This window comes from Anser cygnoides, chromosome 1 (genome assembly GCF_040182565.1).
Source record: "Anser cygnoides isolate HZ-2024a breed goose chromosome 1, Taihu_goose_T2T_genome, whole genome shotgun sequence".
Lineage (NCBI taxonomy): Eukaryota > Metazoa > Chordata > Aves > Anseriformes > Anatidae > Anser > Anser cygnoides.
Genome location: NC_089873.1, coordinates 211,391,236 through 211,417,516, shown reverse-complemented (window position 1 = coordinate 211,417,516; position 26,281 = coordinate 211,391,236). Strand labels below are relative to the sequence as shown.

At 59.0% G+C, this 26,281-nt stretch overlaps 3 protein-coding genes and 1 long non-coding RNA gene across 8 annotated transcripts in view; 1 reads left to right on the top strand and 3 right to left on the bottom strand.

Annotated features, from left to right (window-relative positions):
• Positions 1-5,947, bottom strand: part of PGM2L1 (phosphoglucomutase 2 like 1) — a 46,669-nt gene extending 40,722 nt beyond the window's left edge. The window contains exons 1-2 of the mRNA XM_066990068.1: positions 5,881-5,947; positions 2,830-2,831 (exon numbers count right to left, since the gene is read on the bottom strand). Coding sequence (XP_066846169.1) covers positions 2,830-2,831; positions 5,881-5,932 — 54 coding nt within the window. The 5' untranslated portion in view covers positions 5,933-5,947. The remainder of the gene's footprint in view (positions 1-2,829; positions 2,832-5,880) is intronic.
• KCNE3 (potassium voltage-gated channel subfamily E regulatory subunit 3) lies at positions 4,099-6,015 on the bottom strand. Its single transcript, XM_066990070.1, has 2 exons — positions 5,881-6,015; positions 4,099-4,798 (listed from the first exon to the last, which is right to left on the bottom strand). Exon 2 carries the CDS (start codon positions 4,783-4,785, stop codon positions 4,501-4,503), a length of 285 nt encoding a protein of 94 aa, XP_066846171.1. The 5' UTR covers positions 4,786-4,798; positions 5,881-6,015; the 3' UTR covers positions 4,099-4,500.
• A 979-nt stretch (positions 6,016-6,994) lies between these two features.
• On the bottom strand, positions 6,995-10,652 carry LIPT2 (lipoyl(octanoyl) transferase 2). The gene is made up of 2 exons (XM_066990069.1): positions 9,999-10,652; positions 6,995-7,718 (listed from the first exon to the last, which is right to left on the bottom strand). The coding sequence occupies exons 1-2, from the start codon at positions 10,474-10,476 to the stop codon at positions 7,486-7,488; spliced, it is 711 nt and encodes a 236-aa protein (XP_066846170.1). The 5' UTR covers positions 10,477-10,652; the 3' UTR covers positions 6,995-7,485.
• LOC136789660 (uncharacterized) lies at positions 10,058-23,314 on the top strand. Of its 5 annotated transcripts, none has more exons than XR_010828476.1 (4): positions 10,058-10,195; positions 13,774-13,872; positions 20,219-20,291; positions 22,559-23,314. It is a non-coding gene; the product is annotated as an uncharacterized lncRNA (long non-coding RNA). The 5 variants fall into 5 exon arrangements; XR_010828475.1 differs by lacking the exons at positions 20,219-20,291; positions 22,559-23,314 and adding exons at positions 14,544-14,711; positions 15,126-15,604; XR_010828477.1 differs by lacking the exon at positions 20,219-20,291.
• Positions 23,315-26,281: the final 2,967 nt, after the last annotated feature.

Sequence of the window (26,281 nt, the reverse complement as noted above, 5' to 3'; positions counted from 1 at the left end):
TCCAAGCAGCTGAAGTCTTTGTCCTGAAGAAGCGCGGGCTGGCAGGAGGGAAGGACACGGCAGGAACCGCCGAGGCTGGGAAGCAGTCCGCGGCTTGGTGCTTCGCGATGTGAGCCCTCGGGGGGCCTGATCCTGCACCCTCCAGCATGGACAACGTCCTCTTTGGTTTGCTGAAGGCTTAAATGCCCTAAATAACCAGAACCGCGCAGCTCAGAGCTGCCGGAAGCCTCTGCTCTCAGCCCAACAGCAGGGCTGGGATCCTGGGGTGACGGTCCCTGCCGCAGCCCCCCCACGTGTGACACGTTTTGTACCGGGCAGCGCGGTGCAGAAAACACACGACAGGTCCGGTTCTGCCCGCGGGCACCTGTCTGATCAGCAAACACAAAGAAATTCGGGCTCACCTCCTCTCCCCACCCTAACCTGTCGTCCGATCTGATAAAGTGCGTTTTATAGACTCGGTGAAGGAGGTGGGAAAGCCGCGGCGAGCGTGGGGAAAATTTCAGCGCCTCCTGCTCGCTCGGGTCTCAGCACCCCAGGGAGGCTGGCTCCAGTCCCCTCGTATATCAAAGCTTGTCCTTTCCAAACCAGACCTGGTTATTTTTAATCCTCCCCGCTAGGTATTAATAGCCCACATGCGTGCTCCGCTGAACGGTTCAGCCACATCCATCTGTGGAAAAGATGTGCCGGGCCCGTCCCCTCCGATGGGAGAGCAAGAACAGGAGCGTGGGTCAGGCTTTTCACCCTAGTTTATCCCTTCGATTAATCCCGAACTGCGGCATAAATGGCGTGGAACTGAGAAAATTTGTACAGAAAACTTCCTGTAAGGGGAGAACACGAGCTCCCAGGTGCCTGGGATTTCCCGGCTGTCTGTAAGAATAAATGCTGCCTTGAGCTTTATTAAGAAATACTGTTTTTTTTTTTTTTTCACCCCGTGGTGCAGATCCCGCAGGTACCCGTACGGTAGGCAACCTGAGCTGAACTGCCCCGCGATCGCAGTCCCAACGGTTGGTTTTATGGCCAGGCTCGCGATAAGTTCACGGCAGCTTATCACCAGCCCATGCAGATTATCCAGCCGGGACTCACCCCAGCGCAACCAAGTGTTCTTGGGTGGCTTTCCTGGTGGAAAGCGGCGTTTTCCATCAGGGAATTTAAAATGAACTCGTAAAATGGCTCCTTTGGGCCGGGCCCAGTGCTTGTCAAGCGCTCCGCAACTCCGGAAAATGCTGCAGCAGCAAAAGGCGAAAGCACGGGGTCTGCTTTCGAGACGAGGGAAACGTCAGGGGCGGGTTTTAAAAATGAAAATTCAGCCTCACAGGGGAGGGGGCCAGCTCAGCCACAGAAAATTCAGATGGGTGGGCAAAACGTTTGGATTCCCACGTCTGCACATGGATATCCAACACATCTGGGTCACGGTAAAAATAGGTCCACGGAGGACTTGAAGCAAGCTCAGCTGAATTTCGCTCGTCCTTACAGGCGTGCGGTTAATTTTCTCCTGAAAATCCCCGGTGATGGGAGACCCCGGGGGACAAAGCCAGCGTTTTGCTGACTGTCACTGCCAGACACTGCCCTGCGGCCGTGCCCACCCTCAGGGGGGTACAAGAGGATTCCCGGCTCACCCTCAGCTGCTCCGATCCTGCATCGTGATCCCTGTGCAGCTTCCTAATGGGTCAGTTTCCCTCATTTAGGCCCTTTTTGTTTCCCTCGTCCCTCTGAACAAGGGTGTCACCCCAGCCGTGCAGCCACCGGGCCACCAGCTGGAGGAAGGGGCTGTGCCTTTATTGGGACGAACCGATGTATTTAGGAGAAATGGATGCTGCGGACACTGAGGGAAGAGTCCAGGAGCCCCGCTCCCGCAATAACCACCTCGCCACCCCCCAGAAATCTCCGTAGGGCAGCGCTGGCTGTAGCCAAACCCCCGTCTCTGGGCAGGGCTCAGTCACCTCGCCGGAGGACATCGGATGCCATCGCTGTCGGTCCCTCCTGTTTCACCGGTGCGATTCTCATCGAATTCTCACCTACACGACGCCCACAGCCCTATCGCCGCACCCCAAGCTGCCTTAAACCAAGGTCAGCCTCAGCTTCCCATGCACATAATGTTTCCACAACCTTTCCCGAGGACCAGGCAGACTGCTGCCGATGTCGTCTCACCTGTGGTTCATTGCTGCATGCTGAGAAAAACAAAATAAAAAATAAAATAATAAAATAAAATAAAATAAAATAAAATAAAATAAAATAAAATAAAATAAAATAAAATAAAATAAAATAAAATAAAATAAAATAATAAAATAAAATAAAAACAAGCAACTAAATACATTGGCCTCACACGAGCCCCGTGTCTTTCGGGCTGCAAACCCCAACGTAGTCAGCTGCAGTTTGCAGTTTGATTTAGTGATTCGCCAAGGCCAGCACTGCCCCAGCTCTGCTCTGTGCCCAGGCGAGCGCACCTCCGTGCTGTCCAACCCCGTAAGCATTACCCATAATCACGAGCCCCTAATTAGCCCCCAAATCCTCCCCCTGGCAGCTGAAACAAACCCATTTGGGGAGCCTTCCCCTGTATCCCCACGTCCCCGTGCCCCTCCGAGCATCCCCCCAAGCCCATCACAACCTACACGGAGGACGAGCCGTGGGTCCCATGGGGACGTGCCCGGCTGCAGCGGGGCCCCAAGGCCACTGCCACCAGGTGGCACTGGCACCTTGTCACCCAGCCCGACGGTGGCTGGTGGGGGCACCCACGGCCCCCCCTTGGCCTTCCACAGGCCCTGGTCCGAATATAATTACGGGGACAGGCGGAGGAACTGCCAACGGAGGGGAAATCGGGAGGGTAACGACCTCTGCAGGAGCTTGCTCTTTCAGGAGGGTTTTTCCCCTTGTAGGGTCTTCCCTTCATTGGGAAGACCACATCCTGGGGGGTTTTGGGGTGCCCACCAGGCTGTCCCATCCCGGGGACCCCATGCCAGCCCTGGCACAAGGCGTGCTCCGGGTGTTAGGGGAGGACAAACACCGTGGAGGTGGAGAAAAACAGAGCACAAATCCACCCGGAGGAGGAGGATCTCATCCCGGCTGTGCCCGCCCGGTCTGCTTCCCCTGAGTTATTTGCAGATAAAGGGTTTATTTGCCTTTCCCAACGCTGTAACCACAAGGTAAACACGGCGGAGCCTCTCGAGCCCCCTCCTGCCTGGGCCGGGCACCCGGTGCCGAGGGACAGCAGTGGCATTTTGCTCCCTTCCTGCACCACGTGCCCAGCCCAGAAATGGCAACCGCCCCCAAAACGCAGCCCACCAGGGACCCCCCAAACCCCTGCATCGCGTTTCGTGCCTAGAGCAGGGCTGAAGGCATGGGAAATCCCAAATTCCCGGGTGCCAAGGTTGCCGGCCCTCCCCGAAACGCTGTGGTTTGGGTCAGGGTTTGGCGGCGCGGGCGTGGGCGCAGGCGCCGCGGCGGTGTTTGAGTGCAGGAGGAAGGTGCCCTACGGGCCAGCCGGTCTGGCAGCAATTAGACGTTAATTAAGCCATAATAAGCAGATTAAGATGTCCGAGGGACCGCTCCGGGCGCCGGGGCTGGGTGGCTGGTGCTGCCCCACGCCGGCCCTGGCAGGCAGCCTGTTGGGAAGGACGGGGACATTCGGCCCTCCTGGCCACCGGCCACCCCGCGGGCCAGCCCCAAACCCGGCTGCTTCAACTGCGGGGACGAAGCCAAGGAGCCCAGGAGGGCCCGAGTCCATCCCCTTCCCGTTTGCCACTACGCACTTGCCCCTTGGAAAACACATTTGGGAGCTGCGGTACAAAAGGCCAAAGCTACAGCCGGCAGCACCCCGCAGGAAGGAAGCAGGAAAAGCTCCGGCATCATCGGCCAGAGCCCGGCCGGACCCTCGGGGGCGCGTGAAGCCGGGTGCCTCCGGCCGGGCTCGCACCGTGCGCCCGAGGCTGGAGCGATGCTGGCCGGCCGGGGAGAAAGCGTCTTGGGTGTGGGATCGGGCTGCGGTGCCAAATCACCCCGCAAGTCCCATCACAAAGCAATTTTGGCCACCGCAGAGCCATCGAGGGGCAGGCTGTCCCTCACCAGGAGCACCACGCTCGGAGAAGAAGCAGACGCAAGCCCTCGGGAATCAGCATCTCCTTTAATTCCCCGCCGGCGAAGCGTGGCCCAATGCCGTTCTAAAATGACAGCTTTTAGCACCAGGAAAACCCGCGAGCCCACGTCACTAAGCTACTGGCACCCCACAGCACGCTTTGGAGGGTGATGCTGGCCGGTCCGAGCGGGGAAGAGGCAATTTTTCCTCCTTTACAGCCCCTGCCAAACTCAGCAGGGCAGGGGAATGGTGGGAAAGGAGCTGCCCCTGCCCTCCCCGTGTCCCCATGTCCCCAGCCGGGATGGCTCTGTGGCACCGGGACCTGCCTGCGGGTCGTGCCAGGCACAAGGAGCCCAGCTCCTGCCCCGCACCGGGGGGGCTCAGCACCCCTCGGGCACCGCGGGGTTTTGCGGGCGGCGTCGGGGCCAGGCTCAGATCATGGAGACCCTGTTCTTGATGTAGACGTGGTACGGGTCGCTGCGCTTGTCCACCTTGCGGGAGCGGGTGTAGCCCAGGATGAGGCTGCCCACGGTGGCGGCGAAGAGCGTCATGACGAAGAGGATGTACATGTAGGCGTTGTCGTCCCGGCCGGCGCGGGCGCTGGCGTTGCGCGGGGCGGCGGGGCGCAGGATGGCCCCGTGCAGCGTCTGGTTCAAGGCATCCAGCATCGCTTGGAGGCTCCGGTGCCACGGCTCCGTCCGGTTGTCATCCTCCATCTCCTTGCCGAGCCTGCGCGAGGGGGTGCTGTCAGCCCCCGTGGTGGGGATGTCCTGGGATGGGGCCGGGGATGGCCCCAGGGGTGAGCCCCAAAACGGTCCTTGAAGCGCAAGGAGCAGGGGGCCAGGAATATTTTGGTGGAGGAAGAAAACCCAAATCCTGCCCCGTCCCCATCGGCAGAGCTGGCACCCACGGGAGTTGGGGGCACCCAGCACGCCTCCAGCTCGGGTCCACCCGTGCCCTCCCAAGACAGAAAGCAGCATTAATTCGGTGCTGCTCCCTTCAGACTTAAATCCACCCCAAATCCGCGTAAGGGCATTTAATGCTTTTGATCAAAGCCACTTGAAGGCAGTCCGGATTAAGCGCCCGGCGCACGTGCACGGATGCCTGTCGGACATCCTCTGATGGACAGACAGACGGACGAGACCCAGCCAGGCACTTCCCCTGCAGAAATAGGTCCCGACCCCAGGGACCTCCCTGGGCTGGCGTCACCTTTGTGCCCAAGGGATGTCCTGGGGTCCCCCCAGCCCCAGCTGCAGCCCCTGCCAGGACCTGCCTGGGGTCCCCCCACCCGAAAAAAACAGCTTTGGGACTGATCCTGCCACACACCGACCCCAATCACCCCAACCAGCCCTAGCCAGGGGGGCACAGATCCCTGCATGCCCCCAGTGGACCCATCCTGAGGGGTTGCTGCCCCAAACCCCCTGGAATTTCCATCCCCACACACAAGCTGGGTCCCGGACCCCCTCCGGCCCCCCCAGGACACGGGGCCCCTCTTCCAACCCAACCCACACCCCCATGCGCCCTCTGCCTGCACAGGCAGCTGCCCCCCCCCCCTAAAAAAGGCTCCCCCAAACGTGGGGTGCATCCCCTGGGACAGCTGTGAAGTGGAAAGGGATGGGGGGGGGGCACCCTTGGACCCCACTGTCTTTACAACCACCTGTAAATCAAGGGGAAGCCTGAATTTGGGGGATTTCGAGCAGAAAAACAGGGTTTCTCACCCACAGAGCCCTACAGAAGGGCGCAGCACTGGGGGTCCCCGTATTACAGGGGGTGTAGGGGTGGGAAGCAAGGGGAGGGGGGGTCGCACTCACCGGGTGCTCTCGGTGCCTGCACGGCCGCCAGGCTGAGCCGGGACTGGAGCATCGCGGCCGCCAGCCGGGCTGGGAGTGCCGCAGCCTCCTCCCCTTCCCGGGGCAGAGCCACCTGCCAAAGCCACCCAGCCCCGACAGGGCCACCAGCCTGTCCCCAGCCCCTCAGGTCCCGCCGTGGCCCCCGAGCCCGGATGCAAGAGGTTTTATGGGGCCGGGAGAGCCACCCAGCCGGATCCCGCGCTTCCCTCCCCGCACGCTGCCGGTCACGCTTTCCTGTCCCTCCTCCGGACATCCCTGCTGTCCCCGAGCCCTCACAGCGGGCACCGAGCCTGCCCGGGATGCTCCCGTCCCCAACCACCGGAGCTCGGCCGGCTGCTGTGAAATGGCGTTTTCCTCCCTGCTGCCCTTACGCTGGGGCCCTTCCAGCCCCACTGCGTCTTTCTTTCCACACAAAACCCTTGCTGTGCCCCTTGGAGGTGGTGCGGTGAGCCCACGGGTGGCTCTTGGGGAGACGCTGTCGAGTCACAAACTGGGGGCACCCCTGGGTGCCGCCGCTCGCCCCCTCGCCCCAGCGGGGCCCCGCGGAGCCGCTGGCCCAGCCCCACGTCCCGGCGGCTGCCGGAGACCCCGCGGAGGAGCCCCCAGCCCCTCTCCGGGCAGCCTGTGCCAGGGCTCCGGCACCCGCCCGGCACAGCAGCGCTGCCTGGGGCCCAGAGGGCACCTCCCGGCCTCCAGGCTGGGCCCGGGGCCTCTGCTCCTGGCCCTGGGCACCCCCGGCGAGAGCCCGGCTCCGGCCTCTGCGCAGCTCCCCGCAGGCCCCGGCAGCCATGGGGGAGCTCCCCCAGGGCAGCCCCTTCCCCAGCCCGGCCACGTCCCTCAGGAGGCCACCACAACCCCAAGGCCGTCGGGGCCCTGGGACAGACGCCGCAGGCAGGGCAGCGGTTTCGGAGGTGACGAAGGCCGCGGGTGCCGCTGGGCGCCCCGTGTCCCCTCTCGCTGCTCTTCCCCACCACGTCAGCACCGTCCCGGCGGCCTTCGGCCCCCCATCAGCGGTTTCTCAGCCCGGTCGGTCCCACACCGCCGTGGGGACGGCGCACAGAAGGAGCAGCAGCCATTCCCACACACTCTTTATACAGAACCTGCCGGTTTTTGTGCGCGGCGGCAGCAAGGAAGGGCACTTCAGCAACCCCAGCCTCTCCCTCTTGTCCCAGGGGGTGAGCAGGCACCCACCCCAACTCCGGATTTTGGGGGGAAGAGAGGAAGAGCCACCACAAAAGCTGTCACTGGGGCGCTTCCCGCGGCGCTACCGGCCCTGGGGGAGGCGCGCAGGATCCGGCCCCGACCCCAAGCAGCGTTATTTTCACAGTGTCCCAAGCAGGAGCCGTACCCCGAGACCACGGGGGGTCTCACAGCACCCCCGGGAGCCCCCAGGAGCTATAGGGCCGGGGTCAGCAGCCCCCACAGCACTTCGGCCGTCCGGCAGCCCCAAAAGCCAGGCCCTCCCGTCCCAAAACCAAGCACGGGGCAGCCCCGTCGGGATGCGGCGTTCACCATCACCGAGCCCCCAGCTCGCAGCTGGGACCCCCCCCCGCCCTGGGCGCCATCCTAGTCCTCGGGTCCCTCCGAAAACACCAAGGCGCAGCCGAAGACCTCCTGGAAGCAGTCGAGGAAGGGCTCGAGGACGTCGTCGACGGGGACGTGGCGGCCCAGCTCGCGGCTCAGCGAGGTGACGCCTTTGCCCTCCAGCCCGCAGGGCACGATGTGCTCGAACCAGGCCAGGTCGGTGCAGCAGTTCAGCGCCAGCCCGTGCGAGGTGATGTGGTGCCCGCAGTGCACCCCTGGGGGGGGGGACGGGGGGACACACACCAGGCACCTGTCAGCACCCCGAAGGTGCTGCTCGGTGTTGTATGACCCCCCCCCTCGGTGCTCCCTGCTTCTGCCAGGGTGCACCCTGCCCCCCCCCCCCAGCACACAGCCTCCCCTTGCATGCCCCCCCCCCCCATGCACAACCCCTCCCTCTGCCGCATCCCCCCCCCTCCAAAAAAAAAATTCATGCTCCCCTCTGCGGGTCCCCACAGTGCACGTGTTTGGCTGCACTCCCCCCCACCACACACCCCAAAAATCCCCCTCCCAGTGATGCCCCCCCCCCCCCAATGCATCCCCTTCCACGCACCCCCCCCCGCACACATCCCCTGGTGCACGCTCCCCCCCCGGTTTCACCCCCCCCTTCCCCCAGCGTGTGCCCCCCCCCCCCCCCCCATACATCCCCCTCTCGGTGCCCCCCACCCCCATCACGCACCCCCCCCGCTGGTGCCCCCCCCCCCCCCCGTTGCCCCCCCCCCCCATTGCCCCCCCCCCAATCCCATTGCACGCCCCTGCTATCTCCCAGGGCCCCCCCACTGCACACCCCTACGAAACCCCCTCCCCGTGCCCCCCCCCAGCACACACGCCTACGTATCCCCCTCCCAGTGTCATCCCCGGTGCCCCCCCCATTGCACACCCCCCCCGTGCCCCCCCATTGCACACACCCCTGTTGCCCCCCCCATTGCACACCCCCATGCATCCCCTCCCGGTGCCCACCCCCGGTGCCCTCCGGTGCCTCCCCCTTGCACACCCCCAGTGCCCCCCAGTCCCCCCCCCATTATGCACACCCCCAGTGCCTCCCCCATTGCACACCCCCAGTCCCCCCCCCATTATGCACACCCCCAGTCCCCCCCCATTATGCACACCCCCCCCGTACCCCTTCCCATTACACACACACCCCGGTGCCCCCTCCCCCTTGCACACCCCCATGCATCCCCTCCCAGTGCCCCCCCGGTGCCCCCCCCATTACACACACCCCCAGTGCACACCCCCCAATACCCCCCCCATTACACACAGCCCCGGTGCCTCCCCATTACACACCCCCGGTGACCCCCCCCCTTGCACGCCCCCCCATACCCCCCCATTACACACAAACCCGGTGTCCCCCCGGTGCCTCCCCCGGTACCCCCCCTTGCACACCCCCATTGCACACACCCCCGGTGCCCCCCCTTGCACACCCCCCATACCCCCACCATTACCCACACCCCGGTGATCCCCCAGTGACCCCCCCACCTTGCACACCCCCTTGTGCTCCCCCTTGCACACCCCCCATATCCCCCCCATTACACACACACCCTGTGCAGCCCCTTGCACACCCCCCTTGCACACTCCCTTGTGCCCCCCCTTGCACACAACCCCTTGCACACACCCTGGTGCCCCCCCCTTGCACACACACCCATACCCCCCACCTTGCACACCCCCCTTGCACACCCCCCATTACACACAAACCCGGTGCCCCCCCCCCCATGCCCCTCCCCTTGCACACCCCCGGTGTCCTCCCCATTCCCCCCCCTGCACACCCCCCTTACACACACCCCAGGTGCCCCCCCCTTGCACACCCCCCTTGCACACCCCCCTTACCTCCACCCATTACACACAAACCCGGTGCCCCCCCCCCCCTTGCACACCCCCGGTGTCCCTCCCATAACCCCCCTTTCACACCCCCAGTGCCCCCCCTTGCACACCCCCAATACCCCCCCCATTACACACACCCCCGGTGTCCCCCCCATACCCCCCCCTTACACACCCCCCTTACACACCCCTGGTGCCTCCCCCCCAATACCCCCCCCTTACACACACCCCTGTGCCCCACCTTGCACACCCCGCTTGCACACCCCCCATACCCCCCCCATTACACACAAACCCGGTGTCCCCCCATACCCCCCCCCCCTTACACACACCCCTGGTGCCCCCCCCCATGCCCCCCCCTTGCACACACCCCTTGCACACCCCCCATACTCCCCCCTTACACACACCCCCGGTGCCCCCCTATACCCCCCCCTTGCACACACCCCTGTGCCCCCCCCTTCACACCCCTGTGCCCCCCCATGCCCCCCCCTTGCACACCCCCCCATGCCCCCCCCATTACACACAAACCCGGTGCCACCCCCCCCATTACACACACCCCCGCTGCCCCCCCCAATACTCCCCCCTTACACACACCCCTGTGCCGCCCCCTTGCACACCCCCCATCCCCCCCCCATTACACACCCCCTGTGCCCCCCCCGTGCCCCCCCCGTGCCCCCCCCGCTCACCGATGGCGCCCACCTTGCCGTCCCCCAGCCACACGCCGGTGAGCGGCGGCGGCAGGGCGCGCGCTGCGGGCAGGCCGAGGCGGCGGCACAGCCTCACGCCGACCTCCGCCAAGCTCCCCACGTAGCCCCGCAGCCCCAGGCGCCGGCGCCGGAGGTCGAGCACCGGGAAGGCGAGCAGCTGCCCGGGGCCGTGGAAGGTAACGTGGCCCCCCCGCCGCACCGCCGCCAGCCCCGCTCCTTTCTCCCGCAGCCTCGCCGCCAGCTCCGCCGCCGGGGCTCCCCGCAGGCCCCAGGCGTAGACGGGGCCGGCCGGTTCGCTCAGCACCACGCTCTCCGCCGCCGCGGGACGGCGGCCGGGGGGCTGGGCGCCGCGGCAGGACGAGGCCCGAGCCGCCCCCACGCAGCGCTCCTGGACCCGCAGCGCCTCGGCGTAGGGCAGCGGGCCCAGGCGCAGCACCCGCACGGCGCCCCGCGACATGGCCGCCGCCGGCAGGCCCGGCCCGGCTCGGCCCGGTTCGGGGTTCGGGGTTGGGCCCGGCCCGGCTCGGTTCGGGGTTGGGCCCGGCCCGGCTCGGTTCGGGGTTGGGCCCGGCCCGGTTCGGGGTTGGGCCCGGCCCGGCTCCGCTCCGGTGCGGAGGCCGCGTTAGGCCGCGGCCGCTGGGAGGAGCCGCGAGGGGCGGGCGCTGAGCGCCGCGGGGCGGGCACCGGGGGGGGACGGGGGGAAAGGGGACGGGGGGACGGGGGGACGGGGGGACGGGGGGAGGGTGTGTGGGGGCGGGACGGACGTGGGGATAGGGGACGGGGGGCAGGGGGCAGGCGTGGGGACAGGGGACGGGCATGGGGGCAGGGGACAGGGGACACATGTGGGGACAGGGGACAGACATGGGGACAGGGGACAGACATGGGGACAGGGGACAGACGTGGGGACAGGGGACAGACGTGGGGAAAGGGGACAGACATGGGGACAGGGGACAGGCATGGGGACAGGGGACGGACATGGGGATGGGACGGACATGGGGATAGGGGACAGACGTGGGGACAGGGGACAGGCATGGGGACAGGGACAGATGGGACGGGACAGACATGGGGACAGGGGGCAGACGTAGGGACAGGGGACGGACATGGGGACAGGGGACAGGCATGGGGACAGGGGACGGACGTGGGGAGAGGGGACGGACATGGGGACAGAGGACAGGGGACAGGGGACAGGCAGGAGGACAGGGGACAGACATGGGGACAGGGGACCAGGAATAGGGGGTGAGGATAGGGGAGAAGGGACGGGTGTATGGGGACAGGGGACAGACCTGGGGACAGGGGACAGACATGGGGACAGGGGACAGGCACAGGGACAGGGGACAGACATGGGGACAGGGGACAGACATGAGGATAGGAGAGCAGGAATAGAGAGTGGGGGTAGGGGAGAAGGGGTGGACATGGGGACAGGGGACAGGGGACAGACTTGGGGACAGGAAGAGGGGACGGGTATATGGGGACAGGGAACGGACATGGGGACAGGGGACAGGCAGGGGGACAGGGGACAGACATGGGGACATGAAGAGGGAAGGGGTTATGGGGACAGGGGACAGACGTGGGGACAGGGGACAGGCACGGGGAGAGGGGACCAGGAATAGGGGGTGCGGATAGAGTAGAGGGGACGTGTATATGGGGACAGGGGATGGACATGGGGACAGGGGACAGACATGGGGACAGGAAGAGGGGACGGTTATACAGGGACAGGGGACAGACATGGGGACAGGGAACAGACATAGGGACAGGGGACCAGGAATAGGGGGTGAGGGTAGGGGACAGGGGACAGGTATATGGGGACAGGTGTATGTGGACAGGTATATGGGGACAGGGGACAGACATGGGGACATGAAGAGGGGACGGGTATATGGGGACAGGGGACAGACCTGGGGACAAGGGACAGACATGGGGACAGGGGACCAGGAATTAGGGGGTGGGAACAGGGCAGAGGGGACAGGTATATGGAGATAGGGGACGGACAGGGGGACAGGAAGAGGGGACGGGTATATAGGACAGGAGACAGGTATATGGGGATAGGGGACAGGCATGGGGACAGGGGACAGGCACGGGGACAGGGGACCAGGAATAGGGGGTGCGGATAGGGCAGAGGGGACGGGTGTATGAGGTAGGGGACAGACATGGGGACAGGGGATGGGGGACCAGGGTTAGGGGCTGGGAATAGGGCAGGGGGCAAAGGTATACGGGGATGGGGATGAATAAGGGGACAGGGGACAGACGTGGGGACAGACATGGGGACAGGGGACCAGAAATAGGGGCTGGGGATAGGGGAGAGGGGACGGGTGTATGGGGACAGGGGATGGACATGGGGTCAGGGGACACGCATGGGGACAGGGACAGGAGACCAGGAATAGGGGCTGGGAATATGGCAGAGGGGACGGGTATATGGGGACAGGGGACGGACATGGGGACAGGCACAGGGAGTAGGGCCTGAGAATAGGGGATAGGTGGCGAGGGACAGGGGACAAGGGGCCAGGGAAAAGGGACAGGCGTGGGGACAGGGGATCAAGGACAGCAAACAGGGCCTGGGAATAGGATATAGGGCTACAGGGCTCAGGTGACAGTTATATGTGGACAGGGGACAGGCACGGGGACAGGGGAAAGGGGACCTAGAATAGGATCTAGGGGCCAGGCACGGGGACAGGGGATAGGACCTGGGGGTAGAGGATAAGGGACAGGGACAGGGGACAGGGGCCGTACATGATAGAGACCAGGACGGGGAGATAGGGGACAGGCATGGGGACAGAGGATCAAGAACAGGGGACGGGGCCTAGGAATAGGGGACAGGGGATGGAGGTGGAGGATAGGGGACAGGGACAGGATAGCAGATGGGGTTAGGGGTGGAGGGCAGGGCCTGGGGACGTGGGACAGGGGTTAGGGGACGGAGAGGGAGGATAACGGGGCAGAAACAGGGCATAGGAGCTGGGGTCGGGGGCTTGGGGGTAAAGGACAGGGCCCGGGGACAAAGGGTAGGGGACAGGGGTGGAGGAGAGGGGCCAGGAACGGGGAGGTGGAGGGTGGTGGGTTGGGGTTGGGGACACGGGACGTGGGACAAGGTACGGGGAATAGGGTCAGCAGTGGGAGACAGGGGACAGGGGCAGACCCAGGGGTGGAGTGGGGAGGTAAGGGGCAGGCAGGGGGGACAGAGGACGGGACAGGGGACGGGCATCGGGGACAGGGTCTTGGGGTAGGGGATGGCGGGTTGGGGTCCCGTGCTGACAGGGAAATAGGGACAGGGGACAGGCCAAGGGCTGGGGGGAGAGAATCCCGAGACAGGGGACAGGGCCTAGGAGATAGGGGGCAGGGGTCGGGAAAAGGGTCCGGGGATGGGGGATAAGGCACGGGGACGGGGAACGGGGCATTGGGGGTGGCCGGTAGGGCCCAGGGCTGTGGGGTACAGCACCTGTAGGGTGGGGAACCCGGGGAAACGCGCAGTTCCTATTCTAAACGCGTTTCCTCGCGGTTGTTTTGTCGGATAAAGCAGACGGCTCCGTGCTCGCCGTACCCAGCCCCTGCGGGGGATCCGGCCCCAGTTTGCTCCCCCGGCCCTGCTGGGAGCGCTGGTGACAAACCGGGATGCCGGGGCGGCACCGCGAGGTCAGGCCTCGGGGATAAAGCCTCGGGAGCGGAGGCCGCACGCGGCCTGCCGAGATGAATCACGGCGCGGCTTCGAGAGCGACAAAACCTCCCCGCCTTCGCTTTTCATTTTCTTTTTTTTTTTTTATGGCAGGCGTAGAAAATGAACGCGGGCCCTGCCGGAGTGCCCCCGAGCCGACCGCTCCCACCGAGCAACCCTGCCGCCGGCGAGATCAAGCATGTGAAAGTCTCGGTGCGTGCGTTTTGATTTTACGGAGCAATCGGCTGCGCTGATAAACCCGTTTTTGTTTTTTTTTTATCACAAACGCACCTGGCTGGGAGGCCGCCCTTTGTGACAGTTTGGCCGCCGGCCGACGGCGGCGTCGCGGGGCGCGCTCCCCCTGTTCGCTCGCTCGCTCGACGCAAAGGAGCGAGCGCCACAGTGGCTCGTAAAACGCCGGGACGGGCTGGGAAACGGCACCATAAAAACCCCTCCGGGGCGTTGTGTCAGCGCCTCGTGGGTGCGTTTCCTTCGTCTACCGGCTCCTTGCGGGCAGGAATCGGGGAGAGCCGCTCGGGGCTCTGCCGCTGCTGCCGGCGCCTGCCCTTGGCAGGCGAGGCTGGCGCTCGGCACCAACATTGTGTGCGGGTCCGGCTATTTCCTTTTCGCGCGGCTGAGCTCCGAGCTCCCGCTGGGACATCAAAGCCGAACGCTCTTCCTTCCTGGCGGGCAGCGGCGCTGCCTGCGTAAGACGGGGAGAAGGGTGTGCGACCGGTCCGCCATCCTCGGAAACAGGACGACGGAAAGGAGCGCGGGGCATTCCCAGCCGGCATCCTGCCTTGGGAGCGGGGGGGGGTACGGAGAAGTTTGCGTGGAAAGGAGCCACGGGTAGCTCAGGTTTTACCCTCACATCACTGTTAAAGGCTTTTTGTTCGTGACGCTGCTCTGCGTTGCCTTCTCCCCGGGACACCTTTCGCCGCCGCCGAGCTTCTTGAATCCTCCCCGACTCCTCGGATTGCAGGAGCAGGCAGGGCCCGTCCTCCTGGCGCGAGGCTGAAGGACGTTACCCCTCGGGGAGCTCTGGAGCTAAGGCAAGCAGGATTTAATGGCAGGAAGGGGAGGGGAGGACGAAGGTGGGGGCTGTGAGACAGGTGCCTGGCAGGAGGGGGGCCGCGCGCGGCCCGCCGCGAGCCACGGGCGGATGCAAAGGGCAGCGTCTTGGCTCCTGGCGAGCCCGTGACAAAATTCCTGTTGACTTTGGCAAGGCCAGGATGTCACGGAGAGGTGACGGAGCTGTGCCGGTGTCACGGGCAGAGCCAGGAGCCGAGTGCCCGGCCTGTGGTGCCCCTCACACCGCCAGCTACGGAGACCCCTCCCCAAGCAAATCCCCGTTTTTTTCAGGCAGGTTGTACCAAACTGGCTCCTCTTCCTGAGGTTTGTGCCGAGGGCCACGCCAGCACGGGTGCTAACTGTCCGCATTAAATAATGATATGAATTTTTTGAAGCGTGCAGGAGTTTGGCGCATGGGCTGGAGCCCGGCTCTGCTCGGGGCTGCGCAAGCTCAGAAGGAAAATCCCACCCTGAGGAAAATCGGAACATCCTGGGCTTGTTTCTGGACCCGTCACCCTGTGCCTCTGTTCATCCATCGGCCTGGAAGGAGCCCAGAGGTCACCTCCTCACCCCGGGGGGATCGATCTTCGCATCCGGATGGGTCTCAGAGACCTCCAGAGGCGGAGAGGCCTCCTGGCTTGGTGCGTAAGGAGGTGGTTCTGGCAAGCCGTGAGCCACGGGCTCATTTTTCCTTCATACCTACACCCGCTGTGTGCCCGCAGGTCCCCATGTGGCAGCTCAGAAGGGCCAGCCGGGTCCCCGCACAGGACCCCGGCATCACGCCCGTGCTGCAAGCACAGCCCACCAGCCCTGCAGTTGTCTGAGGGATGAACATTTTCACTCCGGCTCATTCCGTAATAAACCTCTCACTCGAGCTGACGTCCCCGGCTCATTCAGGCAGGACCTCGGGGGGACGTGACCCACAGCCAGAACCGCTCCTTCCCCCCCTTATGTATTCAGTGACTCAAAGAAACGCTCCCGAGGCTGTGACAAAGGGGAAGGAAAACAAGGAAATGCACGTGTGAGGCTGTGCTGCGGGCCGCACGCACCGGGGGTGCATTTAGGAAGTAGTTAAGGAAGCTCCTCGCCGTGCCTGGGGAGAGGGCTAAGAGCCGGTGCCAGGCCCTGCGTCCGTCCGCCTTCCCTCAGCTGCAGTCATCCTTTGACCCGTTTCGGGGTCTGCGTTGCTCCTCCGGGCTCTCCAGCTGATGTTTGTGCTCACGAAGGAGAGATGCAGCTCAGACGCACCGCCCGGCCCTCGTCGATGCTGGTGGAGATGTCCCCATGTCCGCTTTGTCCCCAGCTGCTTGCCAGCTCCCCTGCCGGCACAGCTCTGCGTGCAGCCAGTCCCGCTGAAACCACCCCAGCCAGGCTGAGCACTCACCAGGGCACCCTTTTTACGAGAAATCCCCTAAAAGAGCCGAGTTAGGGAGCAGGCTGGCGTGCGGGCAGGTCCCTGGGGGCAGCAGCCCCAGACGGGGCGCTGGGGACACCCCCTCGGGGGCTGCAGTGCCACCTGCGAGGGACGCGGTCGTAGACCTGCTAATTTGAAGTCGCCACCAAATTTCACCTGCCACAAGGAACCTCGTGTGCCCTTTAGGGACTCAGCTCTTTTCAAGCACCTACAAAAACCCTGTTTTATTGACTCTGCTTTTCATACGCAGGGGGAGCTGGCGCTCACGCGTTGTTTTTAGCACGGCAGAGGAAGAAAAGGGTGGGGTGAGCGCACGTGGCATTGCCTGTTGACAGACCTGCAAATACCTGGGAGATCAGGATCCATTTCAGCAGTGGGAAAGGAGAGGCAGAGAGGAATCCTGCTGCAACAGCCCAGGGCCAAGAGGGCCTGGACTTGCATCTGGCTCGGTGTCACCGTCCTGGTGCGCAGAGGTTTCACGCCCAATTCTCTGCTCACTTCCATCTCTATCTGACATGAATTTCAGGGAACTGTTGACTAGATACTGTTCTCTTCGTGCTTTATGGGGGAAAAAAAATGTGAAAAGTGACAGTCGGGATGGTAAAAATGGCTTTTCCTTCTGTCTTTCCCTGCTGCTGCCAAAAACCTGCCAGTTCGGAATGTTTTTCACAGGCTCATCTCCCAGGAGAAGCGAATTATTTCTGATGGAAGCAGCTGGTTCTGCTAAAAGGTCTTATTTCAGACACCGGAATGGAAAAAACAACAAAAAAACCACCATCAATTCCCACTCTTTGGGGTCAGACGTGGTGTTTTTGCCTCCTGTGACACGGGGCAGATGAACCTGTAAGTCTCCGGACAGGAGCTTTTCTTTCAGCAGACATGGCACAGACCCGCTCCGTTTTCACTGGCACACGTGGATGTACAGCAGCTGCTGTTCCAGCTATGTTTAAATCAATAAATATTCTTTCAGAATATCAAAGGGGCTGCATTCGGCTCCCTCCAGGTGCGGGTTTCAGTTTATGCTGCCCACGCAATTCGTGCCTGAGTGTCGCTGGAAGGAGAGGGGGGCTCGCATCGGCGTGATAAAACGCTGCCTTGGTCCCCAAACCAGGGCTAAAGCAGGGCTCAGAGACCAGAAAACTGCACACAGGGAGGAGAATAAGCCACGAGGGGTGGGAGCTGTGGGAATTTGGGACCTGGTCTGGGCAGGAGGCGAGTAAAGGGAGAACTGGTAAAAGTCATTTGGCTTTGTGGGCCTCCTTGAATCGCGTGTGGGGTGGGGACGATTGCGCTAGACTTTGTTTGTTAAAGGCTTTGAGATTCTGAATGGAAAGGGCTTTAACACGGTGAAAATGCTTAGCAGTGCTCAGTATCTTCGAGGCCTTTTTAAGCTCAACAGCACCGACCTTCAGGCGTCTTTCTTCTCCGTCTTCGGTACTGGGGACTTGGTGGGACGAAGGTTTGGGTTGGAAGGGACCTCGGGAGGCCTCAGCTCCGACCTCCTGCCCAAAGCAGGGCCTGCCCTGAGACTGGGCCGGGTTGCTTGGGGCTTTAAACCGTCAGGCCTTGAAAACCTGCACGAACGGAGACACACAGCCTGCCTGGAGCCCTGCCCGCTGCAGGAAAAAGCTTCTCCTCGTCTCAGTCTGAACCTCTCTTGTTTCAGCTTAGGCCAATCTAGTTACCTCGGAGTATAAAGCAGGCGTGAGTGGGAGCAGCACCGGACCCCGTTCCTCATTTTTGTAGAAAGAAAAGAAATCCTCAGCTAGAAGACCTTCAACAAGCTCGTTCTAACCCTAAGAGCAGTCGGTGACACCAGGACATACTGTGCTCTGAAGGTGAAAAGGGTGATTTTACGGTTCCCAGGCCCTTCAGCCGAGGTCAGGAAAGCATCCAGAATGCTCAAGGCAGGAAACCAAACCAAACCAAACCAAACCAAAACAAAAGATGAAAAGAGATGTTTTTAAAGCAAAATGATGAGTAATGTATTAAGACCTGCACTGTCCTTCCTATAAACCAAACAGAAATGTCAAGCCGAAAGCAAAATGTCACGGTACAAGAATAGCTATGGTGACATGAATAAAAAGAGAGAAACGGTGTGGGAGAAGGTGCACGGGACCGCCGGAGGAAGAGGATGCGAGCAGCTTTGTCAGCAGCCCAACAAACACGATGCCAGCTGAGTAAGGCGATTGTTGTGGCCGCTGGAGAGACGCCCCAGCACGCCGCAGGGCCACGTGCGTCACGTGAGCTGATTTTAACACATCGAAGGCGTGCAATTTCCTTCCCTGACCTTTGCCAGGTGAAAAATTGACGCAGTCGAGTGAGGATCTGCATCCGCTTGGAGCTCGCACGGGGCGGGCGACTTCGCCCCGGAGCGAGGCGCTCCCCTGTTCAACGGGGCTGGCATCCTCCCAACGGGGGATCTTTGGGGTTCTGCACCTGATGGAGCTGAGCAAGGCTCTCCCTGAGCCCTGCGCAGCCAAACCCCATTTTTTTTTTGTTGGTATCAGGCTAGTCTCTGGCCCGCTTTGCTCCCCAAGCCACCGCGGTGGGTTTCGGTGGGTTTCGGCGGTGCCGGCGCAGCGTGCCGTGGGGACGAAGGGCAGCGTGCCGTGGGGACGAAGGACAGCGTGCCATGGGGATGAAGGGCAGCGGCCCCACTCCAGCCCCACTTTTGCAGGGGCTGCTGCGGGGTTGAAGCTTGGGACCACCGCTCCCCCAGCTCCTGGGGCCGGTGGGAAGCTGGGGAAGAGCGGGGCATTGCCCGCAGCAGAAGCTCTGCCTTGCACCGCTGCCCCTGCTCGCCCCAGCACCCGCAGCAGGATTTCACGCCTCGGGGCTTCCCGGCAGGAGCGGTGCCGAGCTGGCACCTGCTGACCGAGGCTGGGAATTGCACGAAGAGGGGAGGTTTTGCAGACGTGGTGCCCGTGCCCCCTGGGCAGGCGTTCATTCCCTGGCCGCAACCGTGGTTGCACCTTGGCGAGCTCTGCTGCAGGGGCTGAACCACCGCTCGGCCGCAGTGCCCTCTGCAAAACTGGTATTTTTGGTTTTCCTACCGCTTACCGAATCCGTTTGGGGTTGTTTTCCCCCCAGATCAACCCACCTGCCTTTTTTCAAAGTCAAACCTAGCTAGCACCTAAGTAAAAGTGCCAGCCCTCCTCCAGGGACCCCGTCTTCTGCCAACGCGCAGGGCTCAGACCTCGCAGCTCAAAGGCACGGCGTAAACTTTGGTGTTGCATTCTTTGGGGTACCAAGGAGGGAGGAGGGAAGGAGTTTTCCCACCCTGGACACGCAACGTGGTGTGGCCGAGCTGATGCATACATTTTTTTCCCCCGTATCTCCCTCCCTGCTCGGTCTCAGCATGCTGCGGCTGTGCACCGTGCTGGTTTTGGGGAGATGCTTTCCTGCCCTTTCTCATCTCTGTTTTATCCGTAGTTATTCTTCAGAGAATTGTCATTATTTCCTCGCTGCTACTCTTGTTTATCTTCTTTAATAGCCTGTCTGCTGGGGAAACCGATCTGCATAGCTGCTAGAAAACATGCTGTTCTGCCGCAGCTCCTTCTGTGCCCATCCTGCTATTGAATAAATGTCAAATAATCCATGCTGAGGCACACTAATTACCTTGAAATAAAAGACATCAACAGCAGGAGTCCACAGGGGAAGCATTCCGTCAATCTCCCCATGCAAACAGCCCCAAGAACACACTCAGAGTGAGATGTGGGTATTAGTCAATAACCTGAAGTGAGAAACGCCAGCTACCAGCGTGGCTCAATATGGGAAATTCTCCCGATGCTTTCGAAGCCATTCATGTAAATCATCTTTTTTTTAAGATGTGACAACTTGTACTTGGGGGATGGAAGGATTATATTCTTTTTGCCAACACATTCCCAGATGTCTACATGTTGGTTTTTTTTTTTCAGCTACAGTGCTTAAATCTTACATTTGTATTTTTTGGGAAGGAACTCTTCGTGCAAAAGTGCAAGAAATCTAGGCACAAAAGGCTGCGCAAGGTACGAAAGTGAAAGAAATCTATCTGTTCGTACCATTAACCATAAGATGTTTCTCCCCCCGAAGATGCGCGATGCTGTGACGTGCCATAAAACATGCGAGTGGGCCGGGAACCAGCTCCAGATGAAGACGCTTAAATGTAGGTGTCTCCACTTCTGCTGGGTGTCTAAAACTCTGTGTCACTGGGGGAGCCAGCAGCCAGCACTGCTGGCGGTGCCAGGAGTGATTTGACTAACAAAGATAGACAGCAACCGACTGTCAGCAGTCACACTACGGTTCTCTGCTGCTTGTCAGAGGGGGGGGATGCAATCCTGTGTAGGTATTCTTCGTTCCCCTGAGCCTTATCTCAGGAGTTTTTCAGGTGCCTCTCCCTTGTTGGCATTGTCGCCGCCTCGCATTTTGAGCATCTCAAGGTTTTTGGTTGTGAATAGGCGGGGCGTTTGATCCTCTTGCACTACACGTGCTGCATTTTGCTTTTTGCAAAAAGCTTTTTAATTATTGTTATTTATTTCTTTTTATCTTTTTATTTTTCCTTAGTTTGCATTGCAAATCCAGCAGCACCCAGAAATGTCACTCCGGCAGAGGGTCCCTACCTTTCTGGGCTTCCTTCTTTCAACAGAGCTACACCTTCTTTTAGGTCTCAGCAGTCTCAGACACGGAAAAGACGGTGAAGCCATGCAGACAAATGGATCTGTCTCAAATGCAGCTATCTCCTACGAGAGCAATTTTCATTCCAGTTTATGGACTTGCCTGTACTGATTCAGTCCCTTGCAACCCTACAAACAGCTTAATTCTGATTGCTTTTCTGACAGTGTTTAACCCCAAATCTTCCAGTTATGATTATGCATTTTGTATGGTTAAGGAAGGAGGCTATAATCCAACCCACCCACCGCACGGGACTCCTACCAAAAAGACCCCATTAATTCTACCCTGCTATTTTAAGGCAGCTTGGTGTAAGAAAAGAGGAGGATCAATCTCTGTATCTCCTTATGCATGTCTTACAGGTTTTATTTTATTACTGAAGTCCTCTGCTTCTCTTCAGATGGGATGCATTTCCACCCGAACACTGGATCTTCAGGAGCCTCTGATAGAAGTAAATTGATAAGCTCCAAAAGGAAAAAGGGTATCTGTACCTAGATGAATTTTGGACAGATTCAATTACCAGTGCTTTGACACCCTCCTCTGTGTCTCTAAGGTCTCTGTGTCCCTGTTCTCCCTTCAGCGTTGCTCGGTTGTTCAAGTTTCCCCTCATACGATATTAATTAAAACTTCAACAGAACTCCTTTCACTCAAACTCCTCCTCAGTCAGATGCTTGCCAGCTACTATATATAATAAATTTCCAGAGACTCTGCCCATTCTTTTTTGCCTTTTTGGAAAGCATTTGTGAAACAACCATTATTATGAGCCTTTGGGCTCGGTTTCTGCTGGTGCTGGTGGTTTTGGCTGGGGGAAGCTCTAAGTACAAGACATTTTGTTACACACAAGCAATGTTTGAAAGAATCTTTTATAGAGCTCTGAGAAAGAAAGTTTGAGAGTCAGGATACTCGGGCTTTACACCTGGGAGTATTGAAAGATTCTTGGACAGATCACATAACCTCTCTGTGTCTCAGCATCGTCATCTTTGAAATGGGGATAAACCTCATCTGCTCCTTGGAAGAGGAACTTGCGTTTGACTTATATTTGTCAGAGCCTTGTATGAGAGCATTGCAAATTCTGTACAAAAGAGTATTATCGGGTCTTTTAAGGGAATGCTCCCAGAGTATTTTCAGATCCTGCATTAGGATTGATGCATCTTGCCTTCAGCAAACACAAATTTAGATGTCTAAACCCGACACGGTTACAATAGATTCATTTTCTGGGCATTGAAGAAAAACAGACTCCTCTCAGGGTCAATACCAAAATAGGTGTCCTGGACAGATTCACAGCAATGCCCCCTAGAAGTGCTTCAAACATCTCCGGTTATGCAACAGGAATCCCAGGAACATACCCTTCAACATCTATCAGTTTGCTGCGTTACAATGAGAATATTTCTCTTGCTCCCATTTTCCCTTCTTTTCAAATTATTTTACGTGTTTCATCTGTGAAATATTATTTACAAGCGTTACTCTCCAGGACAAGGAGACAGGGTAAGTTCGAGTCTTCAGCCCCTCGTTCAATTTCATGGGCCAGTCTGTAGGAGCTGCTGCTCTTGTAGAGCAACTAACTCCACTGTAATGTGTGAACTAACGTGTGAACAGTCGCTGTGCACCAGAAGGATCCCTGCAGCTCCCCTGCCAGCTAGTCCTTATGCTGTTTCCAAGATCGGTGCAGCATTCAGTAGATTTATGATGAAAAAAAAAAGAAAAAAAGAAACAGTTACCAAAGTTGCAAGGAGACGTTTTAAAAGTCATTTTGTACTTTTACAGGTGATGATGCTAGCGCTGAAAACTGGGGGTTTTGTGTACTACCAAGATTATGGCTGCACACTCAGGAGAATTTGCTGGGACCCAAGGAGCGCGGTGCAAGGTTTGCGTGAGTGCCCACTGCTGCGTTTCTTTCAAGCTTTGCTCTTCTGGATATTTCACAAAGATAAAACAAACGAACAAAAAACAGCACCCAGATGCTCAGAGGATAAACTGGGACTCCCCAAAACACCAGGGCCGAGAGGGTACCTAATTAGTTTACAATTGAGATTGCTGCTGTCTACAGTGATATTAGGGACATGTCCCTGGTTTACACTCTGGGTCTACTATGTGCAACCTGAAAAGGGGCAATATTTGCCAGGGCCAAGTACAACAGGAGAGATGATCACAAACAAGAAGCTGGGTTTCATGTCTTTGGTAAGCTCAGCTGGATTATGAGAACAACAAGCATGCAGCTGTGATGCAGGCTGCCTTTAAAGTACGAGGCTGTTTGATCTCCCCTGTTGAATGCAATGTTTGTAGGAGAATCGGGGCATCCAGGGCATAAAGTCACAAATGAGATCAGCACACTTTGGTCTTTCTCCTGCTTCCAGTACTGACCTGATGTGCATCCCCAGGGAAATCTCATTGCTTACTCCAAGTCTCCTTGCATCCATCTCTGCAGTGCTGCTCTGGGAGTTTCAGTGGCTCTGTCACATCTTCATTATTTTTTTTCTTTAAGAAAAATGTGAAAGGACATTAAAATTCAACTGTTCCATACTTTGGTTTCAGGTTGTAGTTTTAATTTCATTGTTGATCAGCTGCTGTGTTTCAAGCACCATTGGATAGGAACGTTTTGCACAATGATTCGATTCACGAGATGAAATTGCAAAATGCCTCTTTACTAGCTTTGGGCAGACCTGGAGACCTCTCATACTACTGACACAAATATTCATCGAGTCCCAGAATCTGCAAAAAATCATTGCCTTTCCATAACAAAGAGCAATTTGTGGGTAATGATTTTGACCTTTCTCCTGCTCCTTTTAAAATCAGAAATAAAATGCCTGACATCAGGGAGTTAAAGGTCCTTGCTCAGCTCTTGCTGATTAAATGTATACTTTGCAACATCATTAATATTAGGGCTGGTGTCACCACCCTGGGCACCCAAAGGAAGATTATTCCTCGAGTGTTAAGGCTAATTTTGCAATCTTTCCTTCCAAAGCAGCCAAGTCTATCTCTCTTCTTCTCTGTTACAGCTCTCAGTACCAATAAATGAATGCATTCGAGTTACGGATCTCACACACCCAAATTTAATTTGAGATTCTCCTGCTGCATGGTTCAGTCCTCTGAGACATGGCACTCCACTGGGACCTCTCAGTTTTCTGAAGCCAGTATCCCTGGAGACAAAATATAAATCAGAAAAGGACCCGGTGCTCGTAAAGGTGATAGTTCAGTGATCCCTCCATCACTGGCCCTAAAAACACATTTTTCAGCTCAGCGCTGTGGCCCACCTGAAAATGCTAAGAGCAGAAGGAAACATGCATCGCTTCTCTCGCACAGAAGCAGGTGTCGTAGCACTGTTAGATGCTGAGAAGTTCTTTCTTTTGTCTTGCTTTTAACTGTCAGTACAACAAAGGAAAGCAAGCCACCTGCATGCAGGGTCAGAGCTTGCAGGTCGTGACTCTGTGCGTCCCAGCCATGATGGTTTTATTTTCCCAGCAAAAGGTCTATGGAGTTGGTTCAGGGTGATTTGAAGCATTATAGCTTATTAAATCATAGACTCAATTTACAGGTAACAGTTTACTAACCTAAGTAGATGGTATATAGAAAAGAAGCAGTTCAGGAAGCTGAAATGGGCTGATAAGGGCACCAGAGACAGGGGGATTCAGGCAGATGGGATGCAGGGAGGGTGGGAGAAGCCAGATATCCCTTTTCTTTGCAGCAGCAATCTCCCTGACCCAGCTAATCCACGTGTGGGGCCACGCTATAACCCAGCCAGGACAGGCAAATAAGAAACACAGCAAATAAAGTTTAGTATAATCCACATTGAAAGAAAAAAAAAAACACCTCAAAACCACCTTGTAGACTTTATGAGTTTTTAAATTAACTGCATCAGCTATGGAGAAGCCTTTGGAAACTGGAATCGATGTATCGATAAAGTCCTTAGCTTCCTGTGAAGGTGTATTACAAAAGGGGTGTAAATGCAGCGGGATGGGAAACCTTGTCTTCCTGCATTTGGTATTTATTGCAAAACAAAATAGAAGAAACCACAGAGGAATGTTTAGCACGTGTTATGAGAAGGGCTGGACGTCAACGCAAAGCTAGAAGAAAATTTCCCAGTGGAAACTTGGGGAGGGTTTATCCTGGATGAAGAAGAGTTTTAAACCGCCAACACGAGGCATCTCCATCAAGTAACGCCTCACCCTGCCCTTCAGCGCTGACATTTCCCTGGGGCAGGGAGCGGTAGGACTCCAGCGCTTGGTTCCCCTCTGGCATTCCAGCAAGGATCAGGCAGGCCCCAGGCAGGGCTGACAAAAAAAAAGGAAAATTGGTAATTTCCAACAAGTTTGTGGTTCATCTTTCCCTTCCCCGGGTGTCTCCTACCTGACCGAGAGCAGGGGTGGGGACGGGACTGCTGGGTGACAAGGAGAGGGGTGACAGGAAAGCTGCAGGGACACGAGGGGACATGGTGGGGATGCATGAGGGGAGAGCATGAGGCTGTGGGGACAGGAGGGGACACCATGGGGACGTGAGGGGACATGTGAGGGGACAGAGTGAGGCTGCGGGGACATGAGGGGACGTCATGGGGATGGATGCGCCAGGGGAGGTTCGGGCTGGAAATGAGGAGACATTTCTTCTCAGCAAGAGCGGTCAGGCGTTGGGATGGGTTGCCCAGGGAGGTGGTGGAGTCCCCGTCCCTGGGGGTGTTCAAGGCAAGGCTGGACGTGGTGCCTGGGGACATGGTTTGGTGGGGGACAGTGGTGGTAGGGTCATGGTTGGACCAGGTGATCCTGGAGGGCTTTAACAACCCTAATGATTCTGGGATTCTCTGATTCTTTGATGTGTGAGGGGACAGTCTGAGTCTGTGGGGATGGGGGAAGACACCATGGAGATATGTCAGGGGACAGTGCAAGGCTGTAGGGATGTGAGGGAACTCGGTGGGGATGCGTGAGGGGACAACACGAGGCAGCTGGGATGTAAGGGGACACCACGGGGACATGTGAGGGGACAGTGCAAGGCTGTGGGGATGTGAGGGAATACTGTATCTGTCGGGGGACAGTGCAAGGCCACGGGGCCATAAGGGGACACTGGCACAAGGCAGCTGGGACGTGGGGACAGTGACATGTGAGGGGACAGTGGGGATGTGAGGGGACACGGGGACAGTGCAATACATGTGGGGACACTGAGGGGACACTACAAGGCTGTGAGAATGTGAGGGGACACATGTGTGAGGGGACAGTACTGGGGACGTGAGGGGACACAGCAGGGACATGTGAGGGGCCAGCACAAGGCAGCTGGGATGTGAGGGGATGCCATGGGGACATGTGAGGGGACTGTGTAAGGCTGTGGGGATGTGAGGCAATACTGTGGGGATCTGTCGCGGGACAGTGGGCCACGGGGCCATAAGGGGACACTGTGGGGGTGGGGCAGCTACGTGAGGGGACTGCAGGGGGACATGCGAGGGGACAGCACAAGGCTGTGGGACGTGAGGGGGACACGGGGGGACTTGAAACAGAGAGCGCAGGA